This window comes from Manis pentadactyla, chromosome 12, assembly GCF_030020395.1.
Source record: "Manis pentadactyla isolate mManPen7 chromosome 12, mManPen7.hap1, whole genome shotgun sequence".
Lineage (NCBI taxonomy): Eukaryota > Metazoa > Chordata > Mammalia > Pholidota > Manidae > Manis > Manis pentadactyla.
The window spans coordinates 11,016,968-11,041,941 of record NC_080030.1 but is presented as its reverse complement, the minus strand read 5'-3'; the positions used below and the strand labels follow the sequence as shown (position 1 = coordinate 11,041,941).

Genomic DNA, 24,974 nt, shown 5'->3' with positions numbered 1-24,974 from the left:
GTGGCAAGCTGAAACCAACCTGCTGGAGGCTTTGCAAACACAGTGATTTGGCTGTGACCCTGTACGAAGGTCTTACACAGCCCTTCCTCCCTCTCTGGGGCTGAATCTGGCCTTAGGTTAACTTTCTTAACTGTTTTCTAGAAAACCTAACAGATCAAAGGCCAGCTGTTTCACCAGCAACTTTGTGAGAGTAAAGATGAGCTCTGACTGGCGAGTGCACAACCACAGATAGAGATGAGAACGCTGTGGTGATTTTGGCACCTGCCCTGTCATATAGGGCTTCTGTGAGCCAGATGGCACCCACCCATGGACAAGGGTCCTGTTCCTCATACCTGATACTACTGCTCTGGTCCAAGCTGAGGTCACACAGCATGCTTAGTCAGGCCCCCGCACCCCTGGCCTAAAACCAGTCTTACTTGTCTCTGCTCCATTGGGGTAAGCATCTTGAGAGTGGGATCTGCACCCCGCCCTGGGCATTTAGTGTGGGGACATGTGGAACAAGCGTGCTCAGAGAACACAGGATAGGAGGCAGGAGCGCGAGGTCAGACCTGCCACATCTGAGATGCTGAGAGGGAGCCCTGAGGGAGAGTGCCAGGCTGGGGGAGCCCCCAAGGGAGGAGACAGGAGATGGAGGACTGTGCTCACCTGTGCTGGTCTGTGCCTTCTGCAACTTCAGAAACTGCTGCAAGAAACTGCCGTCGTTGGCAAACTTGTTGGAAATGGAAGAGTTGTGCACATTCGCAAATCTAACCCCGAGACAGAGAATGAAGAGGGTGAGAGGAGGGGTCTCTCCCACGTCAGCCTCACGCCCTGGTATTCTTGCCTGGCAGAGCCCAAAACCAGTCCCCCAAAATGTCCAGGGACTACTGAGTGCACAGAGCAGCCTTCAGAGTAGTAAGATGGAACAATCCGATTCTAGTCAAAGCAATATTACCTATATTAATGTTACCTCTACCCGCACATCGGCCCAATGGCCTCCCCAGCAACATGGCTCAGAAGCACCTGCCCCTCCTGCATGGCACCTGTCATACCTGCTTTTAACTAATTATCTGGGCCATTACCGGCTCCCATGACTGTCTTCCCAGACAGACTTCAGAGATCTCCAAGGCAGGGCCTGTGTGTGTCTGTACCTGTGTGTGACTGCAGCTCTGGGCCTGGCCAGCTAGCCAGCACTTCTGTGGGTATCACACATGCACAGGAAAACACCCAACGCAATCCCTTGGTGGGAGAATTACAGGAGAATTTTATATTTTTGTCATATTTACTTTTTTCTCTTGGTGAAAAGTCTGTTTTACTTAAAAAGGGAAAAAAATTTTAAATGTCTATTTTTAACAAATCACCACAAAAGCAAACCCAGGGGCCCAAATGTTTAATTCCAGTTCATTTTTCCCTGTCACAAAAGTAACAGAGGCTCATTATGGAGCAGATGGGGACATAGAAAAGCAGAAACACTGAAAGCAAGGGTAAGAAAAAACAAAAATGGCTCCTCATCTCGTAGTAGCCACTCTCAACACTTTGGTACCATTCTTTGACTTGCTCCCAAATTATAAATAGAAGAAATAAGGTTGTGATAGTAAGTGCATATCCTAATCTTTCCATTTTCTACTACAACACACCACCCTGCCCCAACCTCAGAAGTTCCTGGTTCACCCTGCTTCCAAGGCCATGCCACATCCCATCATACAAACACGTTCAATAATTGGTAAAAGCTCAATGAGCCCACAGGCCTAGTCTTTTTCCTTCAAAGTTCTTTTATCTTTCTGGAAATCTGTTCCAATGAACTAAGAAAGGAAACAACCTAGCTCATCAACAAGTGGCACTAGTTAGATTACTTCCTTCCATAAGGCAAGTTGAGTGGCCCTGAAAAGGCACAATTTCAGAGATGAAACAATCAAGTATGACCCTAAACGAAAAACAAAGAGCAGGATAATGTCCATTCATAATAAAAACTCTCAACAAAATGGATATAGAGGGCAAGAACCTCAACATAACAAAGGCCGTATATGACAAGCCCACAGCCAACATCATACCTAACAGTGAGAAGCAGAAAGCCTTTCCTTTAAATTGGGAACAAGATAAGGCTGCCCACTCTCTCCACTTTTATTCAACATAGTTCTGGAAGTCCTTGTCACAGCAATTAGACAACACAAAGAAATAAAGGGCATCCAGATTGGTAAGGAAGAAGTTAAACCGTCACTGTTTGCAGCAGATGTCACGGTATTGTACATAAAAAACCCTAAAGAATCCACTCCAAAACCTACTAGATCTAGTATCTGAATTCAGCAAAGTTGCGGGATACAAAATGAATACATAGAAATCAGTAACATTCCTATACACTAACGATGAACTAGCACAGGGAGAAATCAGAAAAACAATTCCATTCACAATGGCATCACAAAGAATAAAACATGTAGGAATAAACCTAACCAAGGAAGTTAAAGACCTATACTTTGAGAACTACAAGACACTCATGAGAGAAATTAAGAAGATATCAATAAATGGAAACACATCCCATGCTCATGGATAGGAAGAATTAATATTGTCAAAATGGCCATCCTGCCTAAAGCAATCTACAGATTCAATGCAATTCCTATCAAAATACCAACAGCATTCTTCAATGAACTAGAGCAAATCATTCTCAAATTCATGTGGAACCACAGAAGACCCCGAATAGCAAAAGCAATCCTGAGAAGGAAGAATAAACCTGGGGGATCACGCTCCCCAACTTCAAGCTCTACTACAAAGCCACAGTAATCAAGACAATTTGATACTGGCACAAGAACAAACCCATAGGTCAATGGAACAGACTACAGAGCCCAGATATAAACCCAAGCACATATGGTCAATTAATATACGATAAAGGAGCCATGGACATACAATGCGGAAATGACAGCCTCTTCAACAGCTGGTGTTGGCAAAACTGGAGAGCTACATGCAAGAGATTGAAACTGGATTATTGTTTAACCCCATATACAAAAGTAAACTTGAAATGGATCAAAGACCTGAATGTAAGTCATCAAACCATAAAACTCTTAGAAGACAACATAGGCAAAAATCTCCTGAATATAAGCATGAGCAACTTCTTCCTGAACGCATCTCCTCAAGCAAGGGAAACAAAACCAAAAATGAACACATGGGACTACATCAAACTAAAAAGCTTCTGTATGGCAAAGGACACCATCAACAGAACAAAACGACATCCTACAGTGTGGGAGAATATATTTATAAGCGACATATCCAACAAGGGGTTAACATCCAAAATATAAAAAGAACTCACACGCCTCAACACCCAAAAAGCAAATAACCTGATTAAAAAATGGATGGAGGATATGAAGAGACCCTTCTCCAAAGAAGAAATTCAGATGGCCAACAGACACATGAAAAGATGCTCCACATCACTAATCATCAGGGAAATGCAAATTAAAACCACAATGAGATATCATCTCACACCAGTGAGGATGGCCAGCATCAAAAAGACTAAGAACAACAAATGCTGGTGAGGATGTGGAGAAAGGGGAACCCTCCTACACTGCTGGTGGAAATGTAATCTAGTTCAACCATTGTGGAAAGCAGTATGGAGGTTCCTCAAAAAACTATAAATAGGAATACCATTTGACTCAGAATACCACTCCTTGGAATTTACCCAAAGAATACAAGTTTTCAGATTCAAAAAGACATATGCACCCCTATGTTTATCGCAGCACTATTTACAACAGCCAAGATATGGAAGCAACCTAAGTGTCCATCTGTAGATGAATGGATAAAGAAGTGGTACATATACACAATGGAATACTATTTGGTCAGAAGAAAGAAACAAATCCTACTATTTGCATCAACATGGATGGAGCTGGAGGAAATTATGTTCAGTGAAATAAGCCAGGTGGAGAAAGACAAGTGCCAATGATTTCCCTCATTTGTGGAGTATAACAACGAAGCAAAACTGAAGGAACAAAACAGCGGCAGACTCACAGACTCCAAGAAGAGACTAGCGGTTACCAGAGGGGAGGGGTGTGCGAGGGTGGGTGAGGAGGGAGGGAAAAGGGGATTGAAGGGTATTATGTTTAGTGCACATGGTGTGTGAGGGGGTCAAGAGGAAAACTGTAGCACAGAGAAGGCAAATAGTGAATCTGTGGCATCTTGCTGCACTGATGGACAGTGACTGCATTGGGATATGGGTAGAGACTTGCTAATATGGGTAAATGTAGTAACCACATTGTTTTCTCATGTGAAACCTTCATAACAGTGTGTATCAATGATACCTTAATAAAAAATTACAAGAACAAAAAACAAAAAACAAAAAGCAAGATATAACGTAGCATCAACAGTGTGGCCCTGCTGATGTCAAACTATGTTTGAATTAAAAACTGCTAGAAAAGTTCATCAAAATGCAGCTGGCATGTGTCTCTGGGTGGCAGGGTTATAATGACTGATTTTTTCTTTGCTTTTCTGCATCATCTACCAGGTATACAAATTCTCTTAAAAAAAAAGGGCAATACAAGTTATTTTTTATGATAGAGGAAGTTCTGTGGATAACTAGCCTTCGGTATTAAACAACACGTCTTTCTGGTGACCATGGCCCTGTCCTCACACTGTGTATGAGGAACACACACGGGAGAGATGGGAAAGAAGATGTAGACAATGAAAGACAAGAAAACACGGACAGGCTGCAGGAAGTCCAGCCAGCGAACCCCACTTGAAAACCACCCATAAAATGGTAGGGGATGTTATACAGCAGTTTAAAATGCTGGCTCTTGATAAGCAGATAAACAAAATATGTTCTGTCCACACAGTAGAATATTATTCTGCCATAAAAAGGAATGAAGTCCTGACATGTGCTACAATGTGGATTAATGTTGAGAACACTGTGTTGAGTGAAAGAAGCCAAATACAGAAGTCTGCATGTCACAGTATATGAAAGATCTAAAATCTGCAAATATACAGAGGCAGATAATATCTTGGTGGTTGCCAAGGGGCTGGAAGCCGGGGAAATGGGGAGTGACTGCTAATTGGAATAGGGTTCTTTTTGGAGGTGATAAAATGTTCTGCATTTAGATAGCAGCCATGGTTACATAGTGCTGTGAATATACTAAAAATTATTAAGTTGCACAGTTTAAAAGATAAATCCTATGGTATGCAAAATCTAAAAACTATGTTAGTTCTGAAGACTAGTAATGCAGGGGAAAAGCTTTTCTTTTAAAAAGCAGAAAGGAAATCAGCACACACAATTGTTCACAACTTACTAAAACAAAGCAAAGATGTGGGAGGAGGACTACATATCCAAGTGGTAGTCTTAAGCTAACTTGAATGTTTCTTATTTCTTCATTGAGAAATCATAAAATCTGGCTTTCTACACGTTTACAGTAGGAAAAACCATCTTATTTCCAAAGCTACCTGTACTATACACCCACCTACCTGATGTTCCCTTTCAGGTGCCTGATCCCGGCACTCGGATCCAGCAGCCTCCAGGAGGCCCTCCTGGAAGAGATCCTACAGGCTTTTCCTGTTTTGGTGCAAGTCCTCCCATAACCCCATGGTGAGAGCCTGTGAGCCCGTCCACTGACAGATCACCCAATACCCACATCCACGTTCATAAGCGTCTTGGAGGTGCCAAGCCCTGGGTTCCACCAGGAATAAGGTCTAAGTCCAGTTCAAGGAGAATCCACAGACTCTTAGAAGAGGCAGGAACTGGTACAGAGCTTTGTGGAAGGGTCCCACACACCACGCTCCAGACCCCAGAGGGGAGGGCCTGTCTCTCCGTTTGTTACCCTCCAGCCTGAAATTCTTCAATGTCGTTATTTTGATCACACCATCCCTGCTCAAAACTCTTGAGTAAAACAAACAAACAAACAAAATCTCGTGAGTGCCCTAGGCGTTCCTCAGGACAGGAAGAAACCATGCTTCACCAATCTCCCACCTGGCTCCAGAGGAGCCCCGTCGGTGAAGCCTCTTCAGGAAGGCTCTGCCCTCCAGGCCTTCCCGGAGCTGGCATCTCCTCATCTCAAATGTCTTCTGCTCAAAAAGGCCTTCCTTGACCACCCAGTAGCAGCAGCCTGCAACCCAATTCACTCACATCATTATACCCGTGAGAACTGTTTTCTTTGAGTGCACCGTCTCATGACTCAGTGGGGGGGAACCGTCAGGAAGGCAGGGCACTGTGCTGGTTACCAGGGCATTCCCAGCGCCTTAGACTGTCAGACACACAGGACTCTCTCCTCTTCCTGCCCTCTGCCAGGCGGGCCTCTCCCTGCTTGCTCAACAGTCTGGCTCTGCCTGGGCCCTCAGAATGCAGAGCCTCTGCTGGGCCCCTATGGTGGCTGCTACTGCATCTGGGAACACACTGCCTAATGGTACCCACTGGCAGGTCTGTGGGTAAAACTGGCACCCCTCTGCCAGTAGACTGTGAGCCCCCTAAGGGGAGGGATGGAGTCTACGTTTTTGCTCCATGGTCCACCCCTGGCTCCTGGCCCACAGCTGGTTGACACTAATTAACTGCTATGTTTGCAGGCCATCCCGTGGGCTCCCTTGTTTCTCTCCTGCCACACTGAGCCTCCCAAAGGAGAGCACCTGTGTCACCCCTTGAATTATCAGGCTGTGGCACACCCTCCCTGTCTTCTCTCACAAGCAAAGCTTTCTGCCAGGGATCCTCTAAGACCCTAATCCGGCTTCGGTGGGGGGCACTTACTCGCCAGGATGTGGGGGCTGAGAGCCGGCCACCTGATTCTGCTTGGCTTTCTGCTCCATTTTGGCTTCAATTTCCCTTTTCTTCTGAGCAATGAGCTCTTCCTGGTGAAGTATGTTCATGTTCATTCTTCCTGACTTGGGAGGGGCAACCCCAAACCACCGGTTAGCCTTTCCTGGGGAAGGAAAAGAAAATACCAGAAATCATCCTTGCTCCGCAAACCCAGCGGTGCTACAGAAGCAGCCCAGTTGCTGTTACCCACTGAAACTCACATTGTGATTGACGTTCATTCACCTCTTTGTTCATTTCCACAAACATTTAACTGAGCCATGCTCCAGGCACTGTGTTAAGTGCTAACCAAGAGAAAAGGGGCCCCTGCCCCCACGAGACTCACCTCCGGCTGAGGAGACAATAGCCTTGTAACAAAACATAGCTGCAAAATTGTGGTAAGAGCTCTCTGCTAGAAACCAAAAAAGGTGAGAAAATAACAGAGGAACACCTATACAGATAAGGTACCCAAAAAATAACTGTCAGAAAAGGGAACACTTAAGCTGAAAGCAAGATAGATAAAAGGACAGTCTCCTGAAAAGCCACATGAGGAGAAATCTGGGCAGGATGAAAAAAAAAAAACAGGTGCAAAAACCTAAGGCAGGAAGAAGCCTGGTACATCCAAGGACCAGCAGGGGTCAGTCTGGCCAGAGTGGACCATTCTGGAGATGGGCTGGGGGAGGTGTCAAAATGGTGAATCTGGGTTTTACTTTAAGGGGTTTTGGGAAGCTGACAAGCAGTATTTTTAACATCATTCTGGATACTGATTGGAGAGAGTGCATAGGCACCAAGGAGACCACCCAGGTGGCTTGCTGGCTCCAAGCTAAAAATGATCGTGCTTTTCAAAGGTGGTAGGCGTGGAGACGGTGATGACACCTCAAGTTTCCCCACGGAACTCAGAATAAAATCCAAATGCTGAAAGTTGGTTTTCAAGGCTCTGACACAGATGACACCCCTCCTGACTTCCACTCCATCCTTAACATTTTTCAAATGACAAGAATGTCCCTCCTCTTCAGGAAGGCTCTGCCTTCCAGGCCTTCCCAGAGCTGGCATCTTCTCATCTCAAATGTCTTCTGCTCAAAAAGGCCTTCCTTGACCACCCAGTAGCAGCAGCCTGCACCCCTATTCTCTCACATCTTTATAACTGTGCAAACTGTTTTCTCAGGGTGCACCGCCTGACAACTCAGTGGGAAGTAACCGTCAGGAAGGCAGGGCCCTGTGTTGGTTACCACTGCATCCCCAGCGCCTAGCACCGTGACCGGCACGCAGTATTTGTTGAATGGGTGACTGCATCCCAGTATAGGCGGGTTTACGCTGGGAGGGAAGGACAAGGTTTGCGGTGAAGTCGGGGCTAGAAGGACCCGGGAACGTGTGTACAGGGAGACCTACTGCAATTCGGAAAAACAGCCTTTACAGAAAGCTGGACCCAGGCCCGGCGGCCGGTGCTACAAAAACAAAGACGCAAGGCTGCCCCAAGTTGCCGCTCTTTCGGGGAGGGAGCTCGAGGCAGCGCTGAAGATGGTTATTTCGAAAAGCGGCTGCAGGGCCGACCCGGTGGCAGCCTTCACGGGACGCAGGGCGCGCTCAGCAAACCAGGCGGGAAGCCAGCAACTGGGTCTGGGGTCTTCAGAGACGGGGGAGGTGCAGAAGGAAGCCGCCGCTTCTGGACTCCCAAAGGCTGGGGAGAGGGGCCGGCGGGTCGCAGCAAGCGCGACGGGAAGGCGTAGCGTCGACGCGGAGCCCCAAGAACCCAGGTCAGCTCCTGAGGGAAGGTCGGGGTTGTTACCTGCAACGTCCCTGTAGTCCATCTTGACTCATCCAATCCCACAATGCTCCCGCGCCACAAGAGGAGGCCTGGTATACTGCGCGTGGCTTCATGGGAGGTGTAGTCCACATCGGCTCACCACGCCCTGTCACGGCGCGGACGCCTGGGGTTTTTCTTCCAGGAAAGCAAAAATCAGCCAATGGCAATTTCTGGTTTCAGTCCCTCCGGCCAGAGGTCGTCGTCCTTTCTTACACCTTCCCGGAGCAGAGGCCACTCCCAATACAAACTATACGTTCCGGGATGCTCTGCGCGTAAGCTCTCGCGGGAGACCGGAGGAGAGCCCGGCCCCGCCCAGTGCGCCAGCTTCCGCCTCCCTGTGGCCGCGGCTTTTTGTTGTGAATGCCAAAATAGCGGCTCAGGCGGCTGCAGCTGCTCCAGCGGCGGCGGCCCAGGCAGCGCAGGCCGAGGCGGCCGGATAGTGAGTGGTACCTGGTGCTCCTGGGCTTCGCCGAGCACTTCCGCACTTCCAGCCCGCCCAAGATCCGCCTGTGCGTGCACTGCCTGCAGGCCGTGTTCCCCTTCAAACCGCCTCAGCGCATCGAGGCCCGCACGCACCTGCAGCTCGGCTCCGTGCTGTACCACCACACCAAGAACAGCGAGCAGGCTCGCAGCCACCTGGAGAAGGCGGTGAGTGCGGATCGAGTCGCTAGGGCGGTGGCGCGGGCTCCTAACGGGCCTGGGCTGATAGCCGCCACCCGAGAAAGCGGGGGCCACGGAGCCGCTCCTCGGGGTCCGAGGGCGTGTCTTCCGCGCGAGCAGCAGGGCCTCGCAGCTGCCGACTTCTGAGGGAGCCCGCGGGAGTCTCCCCGCACCTTACTTCACGTCTCTGGTGACGGACCAGGGCCCTAGGACCCGCGCAGAGGATTCCGAGAGTTGTCTCTTCTCTGGAGCAGCAGGGCCCCCAAATTCCTTAGGTTCTCAGGAGGATGTCCCCTGTTGGCGCCTGTAGAGACGCCCCCGGACCGGCCAGTGGGTGGGCGCTGCAGCTTCCACCTCTTCAGGGCTCAGCCTAGGGCGAACCCGCCTGGACGTTCTGCCCCCTCCTGAAGTGAGTCCGAATAGGGGAGGGTGGAGGTGACAGTCCAGGCCTCCCCGGGGAATCTGAGGTTTGGTTTCTCTGGAAACCTAGGAAGGCATCCCTCCCTGGACATCTGATAAGTGCAGGGAGGCATCGCTGGGCGGCAGAGGCCCAGAGCCCAGAGTTTTAAGTCCTGTAAATTGGTGGAACGGACCTGGGTTCGAGAACCAGTTGCTCACCCAGTAGGGGTGGAGGTGGGGTTGGGCGTGGAATATGGCGGCTCCTGCTTTCTCTGTGTCCACCGGTGACTTCTCTTCCTCCCACCATCTTCTGGTCCCTCCCTTCAGCAGTCAAGTCCCATTCCCCTCATCTTGACTTGTGAGGTCTTGGTGATTCAAAGAATGTGGGAAGGTGACTGTAATCCTGTCCTCTCTGGCTATGGAGCTGTTTCTTCTCATGGCAGTGCTGCGCACCTGTCAGATATGCCTCCATTTACCTGGCTTTATTCTGCTTAGAGGAAAAACTTTAATAGAATCAACTTCGATTTTTTAAAATGTATTGACCTGCGTGCTGTAAATCTGAACCCACCTTCAGCTAGTATGAGCTGCCTTTGGAGGATATCAGATCTTTTTTTTTGCAGACTGCAAAGAGCTGGAAGGGGACTTTAGTCTTTGCTGGATCAACTTCCTTATTTCAGGAGTGAGGCAGAATGGGCACAGAGAGGTGAAGTGATTTGCCCAAAGGCCACACAGCAAGTTTTTAACAAAACTGGGTGCAAACCTAGGTCATGATCTCCAGGTTCCATGCCAAGACAATAAGTCATAACTGTTTCTGTGAAGTTTTTCCTTTTATTCATTCAGCCGATACTTAGCTCATACCAGGGGCCTTGCTCTTATCTTAGGTGCCGGGGATCAGCCAGGACTAAACGAGTTCCTGCTCCCGTGAGCTAACGTTTTAGTGAGGGAGACAAACAATGGGTATTTGGTAAATGGTTAGACAGTGATAGAACAACCATGGAAAATACAGACCAGGGAGAAGAGGAGCTATTTTTGGCAGAGGTAACAAGGGACCCTCTATTTGTTGGAGTGACATTTGAGCAGAGGCCTGCAGGGGGCGGCAGAGTGAGGCTGCAGAATCGCTCAGGGTGGCAGGACTATCCCAAGGAGTGCCCAAGCTGTCAGTGGCAGGGCGAGGCTGAGCTCCCGTGAAGCTCCAGGCTTCCTTATGTGGCGGGGCCAGAGGCTGTGGAAGCCCAGTGCCTGCGTGTCTGCGCTGGTTCTGAAGCTCTTCCATCTCTGTGGACAGCAAACCCTGCCGCCTCCCCTTGTCTCACGGATCTTTCAGCTTGTTTCTAACAGTTGTTCCTTGCTGCTGTGTACATTGTCACTCACATTTTGCCCACTCAGTGCTGTCCAGAGAATGCAGCCATGCCTCACCTTGCTTCCTGGTAGCTTCTTGGCTTGTGGACCCATAGCTTAAACCCTTATCCTTGTGAAGGGCCTTCCCTTGGTTTTACAGAACCCTGAATCTTGTGGGATCTTCCACAGAGCCACAGGGTCCTCTCCATACCTCACACTGACATTACACCTAGAAACCCTTCCTGCCAGTTGGATCCCCAGCTGGAAATTCATTCAGGTTTCAGTTAAAGTGCCATTTTCCATGCTGTTTTCCTTCTGCAGTTGTTTGTGATCTCCTTCTGTGCTGCAACACGAGAGTGCTTTCTTGAATCTTCATTCATTATTGTGTTTTTCCCAAATCAGGCAGTTATCAACTTTTAGTCTTTCCTTTCCCAGAGTCACTCAAGAAAGAATCCTAATGTGTTCTCCTTTCAGAAGTGGTTTGCTTATTTTCTAGTCCGGAAGAGCAAATGGGCAAAGAGATTCTGGTTTATTTTCAGAAAGCCAAGCCAGAGTAACAAAACCCGTTTAAAAAAAATCTGCATTCTTTCATCCAACTTTCTCAAACTTAAAAGTGCTACAGGTAAAACTTTTAATTGGCCTCTAAATTTAGTACTGCATTCAGATACTCCAACTTACTTCTATTGTTTTTTGCTTTCTCTCTGAGAGACCCTAACCTCCTTGGTATTCACAGTTGGTTTATACACACACACACACACACACACACACACACATACGTAGTTTCATGTTTAATATGTACAGTCGTGTATACTTATTTACTCTTCTCTTTGCTTAATGCCAATTTCTAACTGCCTCAACTGCATCTGTAAGCTTTCTAGAAGGAATGTATAGTGTCCTTACCCATCTGTTCATCAATTACACCAACTTTGTAAGAATCATCTGTTAAGAGTTCTCATCAGAGGCATGAAGGGTGTGGGCACAGCCTTTCCTCGGCAGCTTTATTGAGGTCACAGCCACTGGTCTCTAGGTGGTTCCTGCCCCTGCAGGCCCTCAGAGCACCTGCTGGCTGCCTCATTCCCTGGGCCTGCTCAGCAGATCCTGTAGCTATTATGGTGCAGTTAACAGACACTTTATCTGATAGCCTTCCTTCTGTGAGTATGGTTTTGGCAGTGATGTGGATCTGCTGTCAGAATTCTTGGCTGCTCTGGGATTCCTCAAGTAAATAGTTCATTATTATAAGAGATGTGACGTTACTCAGAAATTTGGCTGGGCAATTTGTGAAGCTGTTTCTGCAGATACTGTCAATTGTGTTCCTTTTCATTTGCTTTTTGCATTATTTCCTCTTGCTGCACACCTATTCCTGTGTGAATTTTCAGTCTTGTCTCATCTTCATGCTGTCTTTCAAGCAGATGGTTCCATTTCAGTCACTTGCACGTCCACGGTGGAATCAAGAGAATTTGCACGCCTGTGCTTGTCTATTGCCCCTTAATTTTCTCTCTTTTGATCACATGTCTCTTTATCCCTTGGCCTGGAAAGTCCATCATCATCCTTGAACTTTCCTGATTTGAAAGCCACACAGGAGTAAATAACTTCTCTGGAATGAAATGTTCGTGATTTGCTCCAATCAGGGCAGGTGGCTCTGTGTACAGCGGTTTCTTCTGATTATGATGTTCATGTCGATGCCATGTTTGCTTTCTCTGCGTTTGGAACAGCGCTACTTTTCAATGAAGGTTTTTCCCGCGTGATTTAGAAAGCAGCTCAAGTTGTGCTGTCTAGATGCTTGTTACTTGGGTTTCCCGGTTAGATGTGAGTCTCTGGTTTGCCTTTCCAGCAAGCAATTAAATGCTTCCCTTTCTCTTCTTAAGGCCCCAAAGGGCTCAGTTCTAAGCCTTTCATCATCAGGCATCGCTGGGGCAGACCTTTCATCCTCCAGGAAGGCACGTGCTCCTGCTAAATTCTGTGCCCCATCAGCTGGAGCAGAACCTTGCACAGAAACTGCATTTGCAGAGCTCTGGGCTAAGCGTTTTCATGGAAGAGTGACCTGTGCTTCCTTCTGTTTTCCGTTTCCTTCACTCTCACACCGAGTCTCTCCTGACCACAGGATGGGGAATCTGCTTAGGAACCGTCGTTTCACAGTTCCACCTGCCTCGTTGCCGCCCCCGAGTCTTCTGTTCCTGCCGGGGGGAGTTGCTGTAGTGCTGTTGGCACCTTTGACATGCCAGGCCCTGCTCACATGCACAGTCTTGGGGCACCATCTCATTGGGTCTGCAAAAAACCCATGAGGTAGGAACCACTTCCCATCTGCCAATGACGATGCTGACAGGGGTTCTCAGAGTCACGGTCACACAGAGGAAAGAGGCAAGGCTGGTTCCTAAACACTGTGCTTCCTTCCCAGGGAAGTTGCAGTTGATAACTTTCTACATGTTTTGGTGATTTAAAAAACCTGTTTTTTTTAAAAAAAGTTACCTTGGTTTCAAGGTACAAGGATCCTTGAAATTCTCTCAGTCCTGGATGGAATCTTCCAGGCATGAAAGGTTTTCTGATCCGGCCTTCTGTCCCTCATGGCTCATGCTGGCCCTGTGGTGACCCTTATTTTCCCTGGGGGCCCTAGGGTGACCCCAGGGACTTGTGGTTAGGTCATTTGTTCACATCCCTGCTCCATCTACAGGCCACCCAGCAGTGAGGGAAGTCTCACTTTGACTGCTTTCCCATCATAAGTAGGGAAACATAAAAAGTATTTTTTCAATGTTACAGAGTAAAACATGGATATGGTAGGAACTTTGGGTAAGGTGATACCTTGGGTACGGTTTCCTGCATCCTTTATTTGTGAGACTGATTGTTCTCTGATGTCTGTATATTTTTGGCTTGTGAATTGATGTTGCAAGTGTTACAGAGATACAAAAGAGAAACCTTGATTGACAGTTGTTTGAGCCCTGGGGAAGTGACTGACTGGCCCTGACACAGCTTCATGGCAGGGGACCTCTCAAGGCATCAGCGGCACTGATGTCGGAGCAGGACGCAGTGATGTTTGGAGACAGGGAAATGTTTGATGATGGTTAGGGGTCAGGGCTTGGTGTTTCCAAGGCATAAGCCTCAGTTCTGTGGCATTTGCACATAAGGAAGCCCTCATTTCTCAGTGGTCCCAGGTAAAGTCATTGTTCATGTAGCAGATGTTTCCTGGGCATCTCCCCTGTGTCAGCCCTGTGCCAGGCACTGGGGACACAGCACTCATGGAGGAGGCATGTGGTGGGGCTTTAGCTAATGTCCCCCATTTGCGTGTTTAAGGCAGGGGCCACAGTACACACACACTAGAATGGTGCCAGGTTGTAGCCCTGGGAAGTGGGTATTAGGGACTGCAAGGACCCAGCTCCTCACAGGACTTAAACCGTTGCTAACTCATATGTAAGTCCATACCTTGAACCCCAGCCCCCAAAGCAGGGCTCCTGATATCCCATCTGTGCTGGCAGACGACCCCTTCCAGGAAGTTTGTCTTAAGTCTTTGGACAAGTTACTTGCTGGCTTGCCTGGTGGTTGCTGAGAGCCTCAGGGAGATGCACGGCTCCTTCTTCAGCCCTCGTGCAGAACGGAGGGAGCTGGCAGAGATGGCATCTCACCATTAACGGACACATCTGGCCTATGAAGAAGAGATTCAGTGGGGTCCATCTGATCAGTAGATGCTAACCACACAGAGCCCCCAAAAGAGAAGGGTCGGAAAGCCACTGCTGTGAGACGGGCCCATGTGGGCCGAGCCTGAGCCAAGCGGCACAGGCGGAGGTGCTGCAGGAAAAGTGGGAGAGGCGGGGTGCTCTCCAGGGCGGCTGGATGTGCCTTTGTGGGCTGTCCCCAGCTCTGGATTCAGAGTGTGACTTGTGCAATGGGGAGGGTGTCCTTGGGATGGAGATGCTAGGGCCACTTCTCTGCCGGAGCTGCAGGGCTGTACCTCCTGTCTCATCACCGTGCTCATCTCTGTGGGGTGCAGCAGCACAGGAAGGGGCGGCTGTATTCTAGGTCCCAAGGCCTGACCAGGCCTGACTCAAGGTCAGCTGTGTGTGGTGGTTTGCCCAGCCTGCTCCACTGTGGCCCCCTGAGCTGGGCCGGTCTGCACAAGCCACCTGGAGCCCCAAGTGGAAGGGGGATGCCCTCACGGGCACAGTGCCCACTGTGTCCACCCTGTGCTCTCTAGTGGGCTCCTCTGGAGCAGGGAGGCCTCACCTGGGTGGGTCTGCATGTGGAACCTTGGGGTTGGGCTGCAGCTTAGCATGTCCCCCGCCCAACCACGTCTCCAGTCACGGTTTTTGCTACCCGTGCTCCCTCTCTTTTCCCAGCTGGTGGCCTCAGGAGCTTCTCTTGCTGGACTTCCCTACCCCGTGGGGAAGAGTGGCTTTTGTAGAAAGTATACCCCTATGTCTGTATTTACCAGCTCCACTGACACGTGTGTGGCCGGAGCTGGGCCTGTCCCCCTAGTCCCCACAGATGGCGTCCTGCGGAACCTTGCCCCTGGGGCCACACTCCTGGTGGCAGGCCCTGGCCCTCTGGAGACCCTGAGTGCCTGGGGCTCGCTGCAGCACGCCTTTACCTGGCAGCAGAGTGGGGTTGGGGGGCTGGGGGGCGTGGCGCCCACAGGAGTCAGGAGGCTGCGCCGGGAGCTGGCCCAGGCAGGAATCCAGCATGTCCCCGTGAGCCTCTGTGACAGGCCTGTGAGGCACCGGGAGGAGGGAATGATGAAGCGCGCCATCTTTTTGCCTGCTTGCCAGGGTACAGCTCTGCTTCAGCAGCTTGGTAGACTCACATGCTCAGGCTCAGCTGGGTGCAGCTGTGAAGCCTCGAGCGAGCTGTGTGGCTTCCAGCCTTCAGAGCCTCCCTCTTCCAGGGCCTGTACTGTGTCTCCGTCAACTGCATGGACAACGCAGAGGCCCAGTTCACCACAGCCCTGCGGGTAAGGTGCCGGCCCTCACCCCACGGGGTGGGGGGTGCTGCTCAGTGCCTGGCTAGGTGCGGGGTCGGCAAGGAGGACCACAGCTGTGTGAAATGCGGTCAGCAGGCGGCTCCGCATCATTCAGCCTGACGCCGGCCATGGCAGTGATGTGCCGTTTATCCGGGGCTTTCCGTGGCAGAGGGGACAAGGCCAGTGCTGGCAGCACAGTGTGACGAGGAAGCGCTGTGGGAAAGGGCTCCTAGCCAGCCTGGGCAGGGCTTCCCTGGCTCACTGAAGGGCAGCCACCGGCCCGTTGGTGCCTGGCCTGCTCAGCCACTTGCACTCCCGATTCCTGGCCCTCCTGCTAGCCCGCCAAGTTGGCATTGGCTCGTGTCGGACCTGAAGATGCAGTCAGGGTTCGGGGTTTCCCAGAGCCCACCTGTGGCAGGGCTGCATTGGAAAGCCATGACCCCACACTAGCCTGGGCACTCTGGGGGCAGAGGACAGCCTGGTGCTACCAGTCTAGAGGAAGCTGCTGCATTGAAGTGTGTGCCCCCAGAAGTCCTCCCCGCCTGCCGAGGGAACACCGCTATCCAGGCCACACAGGAGGTGGTGCAGCCAGGAGGCAGACCCCAGCCCTGCCCTGCTAGCCCCTAACACACAGCAAACAGTTGTGGCGTCTGTGCTCATGTCAGAGGACCCTCAGGACCTCCTTGGAGGTGGAGGGCCTGCAGGTGGAATCTGTGCTTCCCAGAGCCCTCAACCTCTTGCACAGCTAGTCTCTCAGCCCCACTGGAAACCAGGGTCTGGGTGATCAGCCACTCAGATCGGTGCCCCACCTTGGCCAGTCTCATTCCCCAGGAAAACCTGGGAACAACCGTCCCTCTGCCACTGGCCCTTAGCAGCATCCCCGGCCTCTGACAGCCTCAGCCGCCGTCCTGGCAGGATCCTCCCCAGAACAGGTGTGTGCCTCTGCTGTGTCAGCATGCCCTGGGGTGGGGTGTGGCAGGAGGGGCTGCCCAGGTCTCAGTACTGAGGAACAAGCAGGCAACAGCCCACAGTGCGGTGTCTGCTGAGAAGAGCATAGGGGCAGCTGCTGCTGCTTTTCTGTTGCCTGCATTTCCTATAACACGGTGTATTTCCTATAAGCCCTGGTGTATGAGGCTGCGCCTGCCCCGGACCCCTGACATCCATGTCTCCTGTTTCAGCTCACCAACCAGCAGGAGCTGTGGGCCTTCATCGTGACCAACCTGGCGAGTGTGTATATACGGGAAGGAAATAGACATCAAGAGGTAGTAGGTGACATGCTTCATGTTTGGTGTCCTGCCTTTTGACTGTTACTGGTGGGGGGTCGGGGGGCTGTCCTGGGCACCAGCGAATCTCAGCAGCCCTGAGGAGTTCACCCTCCAGCGAGTGGCCGTGTCCCGCACGGTCAGAGCACAGGCATGGCTGCACAGAGCCAAGTCTGGGACAGAAGTTCCTGAGCCGAATGACCCTGCTCCCTATTGAAAATGAACCAGGCTTTACTGAATCCCACAGAAAAAGAAACCAGTTTCTTCTGCCCTAATCTGTCTGCTCTGAAATATCAGCAAGGCCTTGCGGCTCACTCCTGAGGAGCAGCAGCTCACACAGTCACCCATGGGCTCCTAGCTTGCCCAGATGCCCCAGCTTTGAGGTGTGGGGGTGCCCTAACCCAGGCTCCCCTGTAACCCCCTCCAGCTCAGATTCCCCCAAGTCCAGGATCAGATCCCCCTCAGCCTTGGGATTTCCTCCTTACTACCCTACAGTCTCCACCCCCTCAGCCCTGGGGTCCGCCCAGCCCTGGGGTCCTGCCTCCACAGTGGCTCAGTCTTGGCTGCTTCACCTCCACAGCCTTCATTTTAGTTCAGGCCACTGTCCTCTCCTGTCCAGGAGAAGCTCAGCTGACCTCCCAGGTGACAGGTTGGTTCAGACCCTTTGGGCTACGGCCTTGGCTGCTCCGGGGTAAGGAAGCTGGGGGCAGGGTCATCCGAGGGCCAGGCCTGGGGAGCTTGGCTCCCCTGTGTCCTCGCCCCCTAGTGTGCCTCCTGCGGGATCTGGGGGGTCACCAGGAGCTGCTAACACCCTCGTGGCCCAGCACACCTTCTTCACAGCAGCCAGAGGGGACCTAAACGTCAGTCACATCTTCCCCCTCAGGGTCTCCCAGGGTCCCTCCACCTCCAAGAGGGCTGGGCTTACCACCTGGCCTCTCCACCCCAGCTCCTCCCCTGGCACAGGGCAGGACAGGCAGAGAAAGGAGGCCCCCACCCAGCCACTCCGTACTGGGGGCCGTGATTCCTCCAGGGTGTGAGACCACAGAGAGCAGAGCTATGTCCTGCGGCGCCCCCGCCTACCCGCAGGGACCCCTCTGCGCAGGCTGCTCGGGTGCAGGATGGGTGGGGCTGCCGCACTGTCAGGCCCTGTCGCGAAGTTGCAGCAGCCGGGCGTGTAGGGGCATGTTGGGCCCTAACTCCCGTGAGTGCAGAGATGCGGACTGGCCCTGACGGGCATTTCCTCCGCAGCTGTACAGCTTGTTGGAGAGGATCAATCCCGACCACAGCTTCCCGGTCAGGTACGGCCGCTGCTCATTCCCGCTCCGCCTGCTGTCTGCTGCTTCCTCTGCGCGGGTTGTGCCAGCGCCCTGGGCCCCTGCCTCACACCCCCCGGCCCCGTAAATCTGCTCTGTTCACCAAGCCCCCCAGTGCTGATGTCCCCACCTCCCTGCAGATCGCACTGCCTCCGAGCGGCCGCCTTCTACGTGCGTGGGCTCTTCTCTTTCTTCCAGGGACGCTACAATGAGGCCAAGTGAGTACGGGGAGAGGCAGTGGGCCCGTGCCGGAGGCCCTGGGCTGGGCCTTACGGTGGTTTTCTCCCCCGACAGTGCGTGCCTAGGCCTGTGTCCCCACCGACCGGCAAGCCGTGCTCAGGGCTGCGAGGTCGCTGCTGTCTCCCTCCCCCAGAGGCATCTGGATGGGGCTTCAGATTCTGCTCTCTGCCCATAGGCGATTTCTTTGAGAAACTCTGAAGATGTCCAACGCAGAGGACCTGAACCGGCTCACTGCCTGCTCCCTCGTGCTGCTAGGCCACATCTTCTATGTGTTGGGGAACCACAGGGTGAGTCCCAGGGCCAGGCTGAGGGGCAGGAGCCCAGTGTGGTGCTGGGGCTACACCACCAAGCAGCGCTTTGCATCCTGGGTCCCTTGACAATCTCGTCTCAGTACCTCCCTCCCTCCTCACTGCTCCTTGATGGGAGCAGAGCCAGCCTGGGTGGGCACAGGGCTGGGACCTTTGGGTCCCCAGGGGGTGGATCTGTGTGGTAGATGGGCCCAGTGCTGTCTACAGACAATGGCCAGGCAGAGCCCCCGGCTTGGGCTGCCCAGAGCAGGTTCCCCTTCCTACATGCTGACCCTTGGGGCAGAGAGGTGTGTCCCCTTGGCCAGCACGCCTTGATTCCACTCTGCCCAGCATGTGTGGCGTCCTGAGGGCACCATGATTTCACCCTCACCAGAGGCCCTGTGGCTGGTCCCGGTGGAACAAGCTGACTGAATCTGGGCCATACATGAGCACCTGCTCCCACTTTCAGGAGGCCTTTAACTAATTTAAGAAAACATTTGTCTGTCTTATAAGGTACAATGTGTTCACCACAGGCCAAGAAGCAAATGGGAAAATCATCGCATGTCCTCTTCTAGCTCTTTTCCACCACCTGCCCCTGTCCATGCATAGGTTTTGTTAATCGGCTGTTTATAATTTTTTGTCTTGTCTTCCCCTGCACCACTGTAGCAGAGTTGAGAATTTTGCAGCAGTGTCTGCTCCCTGCTTTAGCCAGCCTCACTTTAGCTACTATCACAGGACAGATGACACAGGGTACGCATCTTGGCCCTTAGAGTTGCATCTGATCAAACTCGGGGCTCCCTAGAATGAGCATTTTTAACAAGCCTGGCACGTTCCCTTCCCCAGAACCGCGTGACATGCATTTGCCGAGGTGAGGCCAGTGGGCTCTGCAGCTGGGGTCTTGGTGGCCGTGGCCTGAGCACTGGGGGCATCACCACCCCCAGAGAAAGAGGATGAGCTCTGGGGTCGCCCTTCTGCCTGCAGCTCTGCTCCTCTTGGAATGCCTGTCACCCTGCCCCTCAACTTCTGAGCACAGTGAGGACCATGGTTGGATGGGGACCCAGGGCTCAGCATGAGGCCCCGAGCACGGCCTGGCCTCCTGTGGCTCAGTGTGGTAGCTGTGATTACCCCATTTTCCACCTGGGGAGCTTAATGTCACAGCTCCAAACTGTCGATCCTGGTGTAGAACCAACCTTACTGGCTCTCGTTTGTCTGGAAGTCTCTGGAAGCTGCCTTGAGCAAGGCAGGGTGGATGGAGCAGCTCTGGTTTATGTTTGGGGCAATCCCAGGCATCTTAAGTTATTTGGGAATCTCCGCTATTCCCCGTGTGCCTGGGCCCATTCAGGTTCCATTAGGCCCCCAGGAGCCCTCAGACCAGCCCTGGCCCCAGAGCAACTTCAGGCTTGGGGAAGACACAGCCACCCCTGCACTGGGCCTACCAGGCCAGAGTGCCCATGGGCCCTGCAAGTGTGTGAGCAGCCCATGCAGGACATGCCACTGGATCACACACACCTTCACAACCAGATTCTGTGGGGCGGCGTCAGGCTGGCCCAGGGAGCCTGCCCAGAGAGCCCAGGGGGCTCCCTCCTAATGACTTGCAGACAGGCCCAGCCCTAGTTTTTCCTGTACTGCTGTGCATTCTGAGGTCTTGGAAGGGCTTGGTTCAGTTTTGGAAAGCTTTGAAACCCACCTGAGCATATCTTTTAGGTACCAGCTGTAGGGCAGCATCAAGTGTTTGGGCTTTTATGTCTCTAAGGGGGAAACCCTGCGTAACTACAGCTTATGTTAGTGAAGCCAGGCTGCAGGAGTTGGTTTGAGGATTTGTAATTCTCCCAGCTGTGTGACAAGTGTCCCCAGGCTGCCATGGGCTGCTGAGCAGGGAGTTCTGCCAGTGTCACCCTGGACCAACATGGCGGCCAGCGGGGCTGGGGGTCCCTGGGCTGGGGGTCAATGGGAGCAGCACTGCTGATCACCGCGGGGTCAGATGTGGGTATTTATGGCCCCTGCAGCTCTCACTCAGTTCATCCAGCCAATGGAGGGGGCGGCGCTGTGCCGTCCTGTGGAGTTAGGGATGGAAAGCCTGGCATCCTGGTTCCCCACAGCCTCACCTGTCTGAGGCGGCTTCCCATGAGTGAGCCTGAGTAGCCAAGAAGCCTTCCTTCCTCTCCTGTTGTCCATTCAGCCCTCACCACTCCCACTGGGGCAAACTGCTGCCTCCTCCCAGGCCCTGGGACCCCTGAATCTCATCAGCTTTGGATCTGGGTCCAGAGCCGACTGTCCCACCAGTGCCTTTTTCTCTGGTTAGAAAGGCAAAGGCACATGGAGTCCCCCATGGCCACTGTGCCCCAGTGAGTCAGCGTCTGTATAGCTGAGGTGTAGGGGCAGTTTATTTTGTCCAAGGTGGTTGAGAAGTAATTCATAGAGGGCCATTTGAAATGGGCTCTGAAGTAGGAGTAGGAGTTTGCCAGGTAGCAGGAGGATACAACCTGAGCTCATCAGTGTGGCTGTGGCAGGTGGGGTCTGCACTGTCCCTGATGCCCCTACCCTATCCCACCCGCAACCCACACCTGGCTATTCTCGGTTGACAGGAGAGTAACAACATGGTGGTGCCTGCCATGCAGCTGGCCAGCAAGATCCCAGACATGTTGGTGCAGTTGTGGTCATCAGCTTTGCTGCGAGGTGAGTATAGCAGCCAGCCCTTCCCAGCGATCAGGGCTGCTGGGCAGAGCCTCAGGCTGGAGCATGCCAGGTGAGCCCTGCTCAGCCTCTGCTCAGACCAGGCCTCTGCAGGCCACAGTCCCAGTTCCACACGTTCTCAGGCTCCCCTGGAGGCCCTTGGGTACTGGGATTGTTCATGGAGCCAGCCCAGTGCAGGATCTGGTTCAGTCTAAGACTTGCAAGGCTGGTTCTTGGTGTCTGGGTGAAAACTTGGACTGTGAGCATTGGCACTTGGCCTGAGTTTCCTTCCCCCTGAAGGGGGTCAGCAGTCACCCTTGTCAGGTGGAACTGGTCAGATGCCCTGGGTGCCAGGCCAGGGGTTCAGCAGGCATCAGAGTTAATGCTTCTCTGCATGTTACAGATGATGAAACTGAGGTCCGCGGGCTCGCCCAGGGGCTTTCTGGGCCCATGCAGCCCTCCTATTTCAGAAGCAGGTGTTGAGTCCCCTGCTGTAGTGAGCCCCTATATTCCAGAAGGCTGTCCGGGAACTTCCAGCATCCATGGGGAGCCCTGAGAGCTTTCACTGCTTGACCAGCCCTGTGTCTGCCCCGTGGGCCTCACTACTCACCCACCTCCAAGAACACCTGACTCAGACTCAGGAGGGCGTCTCTGGAGGCTGCTGGCAGCTGGGCTTTGCTGTTCCCAAGACAGGGCTCAGGGCTGGTGGCGTGCCAGGTGCACAGGAACCCGCTGGCGGAGCAGGGCTCGGTCTTAGGGCCCACCCACACCCAGGGAGTGGGTGTGGGGGTGGTGGCAGGGCCCAGTGGGCCCAGCCCGTGTGCGTGTCCCACTTCAGACCTGAACAAAGCCTGCGGGAATGCCATGGACGCCCACGAAGCTGCCCAGATGCACCAGAACTTCTCGCAGCAGCTGCTCCAGGACCACATCGAGGCCTGCAGCCTCCCTGAGCACAACCTCATCACGGTGTGGGCAGGGGGCAGGGGGCAGGGGGAGACAGAACGGGGTGCTGCTTGGCTCCTGGGGCTCCCTGATAGGACAGTCATGTGTCAGAAGGTGGGAAGTAAATCCAACAAAAATTCAGGGGCCTTTCGTCTTAGAGAAGTTTCTAGAAGTCAATCGTGTGGGCATGCCAAGCTCTCCCTTTTAAGGTGATGAATGAGGTGCTGTATCTGGCCCCTCCTCCCACACACACACAAAAAGCACAGCAGCCTGGTGGGCCACTTTGGATTTCAGAGATTAGACTTCATTTCCAGTGTGCTACGGTGACCCATTTACTGATTGGTCCAAAAAGCACCTAGTCTGAGAGCAGCCTGGACCTGAGGTAGGCTCTGCAACAGGTACAGGTTGCAAGGGTGACAGAGGTTTCCTTAAAAGCCAGAACCAAAACAAACAAAAGGAAGTAAAGGGAACACATCCTCTTGCAGACTGCCTCTCTACTGTGTCACTCCTCTGGCGCTCAGATGGGCTGCTCGCCTCTGTGTTGGCGCCCACCTCCTGCTTATTGAGCCCTGAGAGCAGCCAAGGTAAAATCTCAGGGTAGCCCAGGCTTTTCTGAGCATGTGCCCTGCCCTGTGCACATGGTGCCTTTTAAATAACCCCGTGACGTGCTCCTCAGTACTTTCTGGAGCTTCTCAATCCCCTCTTTCTCCCAAAGAATCTCTTTCCTCAGTGTTTCCCCCAGACTCCCTCACATTTACTGTTTGCCTCAACTGGAATGATTTGTCCCAGGCAGCAGAGAGTTTTTTATTTTCATTTCTCTTTCCATGTTTTCAAGGAGTCTAAAAACTGATGACAAATTGAAAGGATGCTCAGGGAAATGCAAATTAAAACCACAGTGAGATATCACGTCACACCAGTAAGGATGGCCAGCATCGAAAAGACTAAGAACAACAAATGCTGGCGAGGATGTGGAGAAAGGGGAACCCTCCTACACTGCTGGTGGAAATGTAAATTAGTTCAACCATTATGGAAAGCAGTATGGAGGTTCCTCAAAAAACTAAAAATAGAAATGCCATTTGACTCCAGAATCCCACTCCTTGGAATTTACCCAAAGAGTACAACTTCTCAGATTCAAAAAGACAGATGCACCCCTATGTTAATCACAGCACTTTTTACAATAGCCTAGATGTGGAAGCAACCTAAGTGTCCATCAGTAGGTGAATGGATAAAGAAGAGGTGGTACATATACACAATGGAATACTATTCAGCCATAAGAAAGAAACAAATCCTACCATTTGCAACAACATGGATGGAGCTGGAGGACATTATGTTCAGTGAAATAAGCCAGGTGGAGAAAGACAAGTGCCAAATGATTTCACTCATTTGTGGAGTATAACGATGAGGCAAAACTGAAGGAGCAAAATGGCAGCAGACTCAGAGACTCCAAGAAGGAAGTAGTGGTTACCAAAGGGGAGGGGTGGGGGAGGGCAGGTGGGGAGGGAGGGAGAAGGTAACTGAGGGGTATTATGTTTAGTACACACGGTGTGGGGGATCACGGGGAGAATGAGTATCACAGAGAAGGGACATAGTGGATCTCTGGCAACTTGCTGCACTGATGGGCAGTGACTGCATTGGGGTATGGGTGGGAACTTGATAATATGGGTAACTGTAGTAACCACATTGTTTTTTCATGTGAAACCTTCATAAGATTGTATATCAATCATACCTTAATAAAAAAATCAAAAAAAAAATTGAAAGGATGCTGTAGCTCTGAGGCGAGTGCCCTGTGAAGCCAGTGGAACTAAAATAAGTCAAGGGAAAATGACAGGTCGGGAGAAAAGCTTTTATTACTTACAGTTGCTCAGGTTTGCTAGTGGGCCCCAGCCCTTCGGTCCCTGCGGTCATAACCATGCCCCCCTCTCCCACTCCCCTGCGGCCGCGGCAGCGTGCTCTCTTCCCCTACCAGCCCCTTCCGGGAGAAACTTCACTGGTGGGTCCTTGGTGGCTGGCAAATGATATGGCACATGAAACATCCAATTTATTACTAATTGCTCCACCCATTCTTGTAACACATGTCCAAAGTGGGTGCCTTGATCGCTTTCAGTCACCTGCAGCCATGTGTCAGCTGCAAAGAGACACTGTAGGCCCCTCTTGGTGGTTTGCTGATCCGCATGACATGCAGGAAAAAGCAACCAAATATCCAGTAGCTGTGTCCACACAAGTCATGGCCTACTGATATCCTGATCTGAGCAGAGGGCCATTATTGTCTGCCACCTGACAAGGGTCTATCGGCCCCCTTACTATTGTCCCATGTTGCTGTGGGACTCGGTGTAAGTCCCTCTTAGAGCACACAAGGCACTCTTTCTGGGCTCTGCTGACTTCTT

General features: G+C 52.1%; 2 protein-coding genes across 3 annotated transcripts in view; one reads left to right on the top strand and one right to left on the bottom strand.

The window, feature by feature from the left end:
- The window catches only part of SUGP1 (SURP and G-patch domain containing 1), a 37,295-nt gene extending 28,630 nt beyond the window's left edge, over positions 1-8,665 (bottom strand). Inside the window, exons 1-3 of one of the 2 annotated variants that reach the window (XM_057489976.1) lie at positions 8,514-8,665; positions 6,683-6,854; positions 646-746 (exon numbers count right to left, since the gene is read on the bottom strand). In XM_057489976.1, the coding sequence (XP_057345959.1) occupies positions 646-746; positions 6,683-6,854; positions 8,514-8,535 (295 nt within the window). In that variant the 5' untranslated portion in view covers positions 8,536-8,665. The remainder of the gene's footprint in view (positions 1-645; positions 747-6,682; positions 6,855-8,513) is intronic. The other variant, XM_036895661.2, reaches the window with a different exon arrangement.
- Positions 8,666-18,888: 10,223 nt separating this feature from the next.
- LOC130678911 (MAU2 chromatid cohesion factor homolog) lies at positions 18,889-22,618 on the top strand. The gene is made up of 3 exons (XM_057489561.1): positions 18,889-18,975; positions 21,561-21,721; positions 22,487-22,618. The coding sequence occupies exons 1-3, from the start codon at positions 18,889-18,891 to the stop codon at positions 22,596-22,598; spliced, it is 360 nt and encodes a 119-aa protein (XP_057345544.1). The 3' UTR covers positions 22,599-22,618.
- Positions 22,619-24,974: the final 2,356 nt, after the last annotated feature.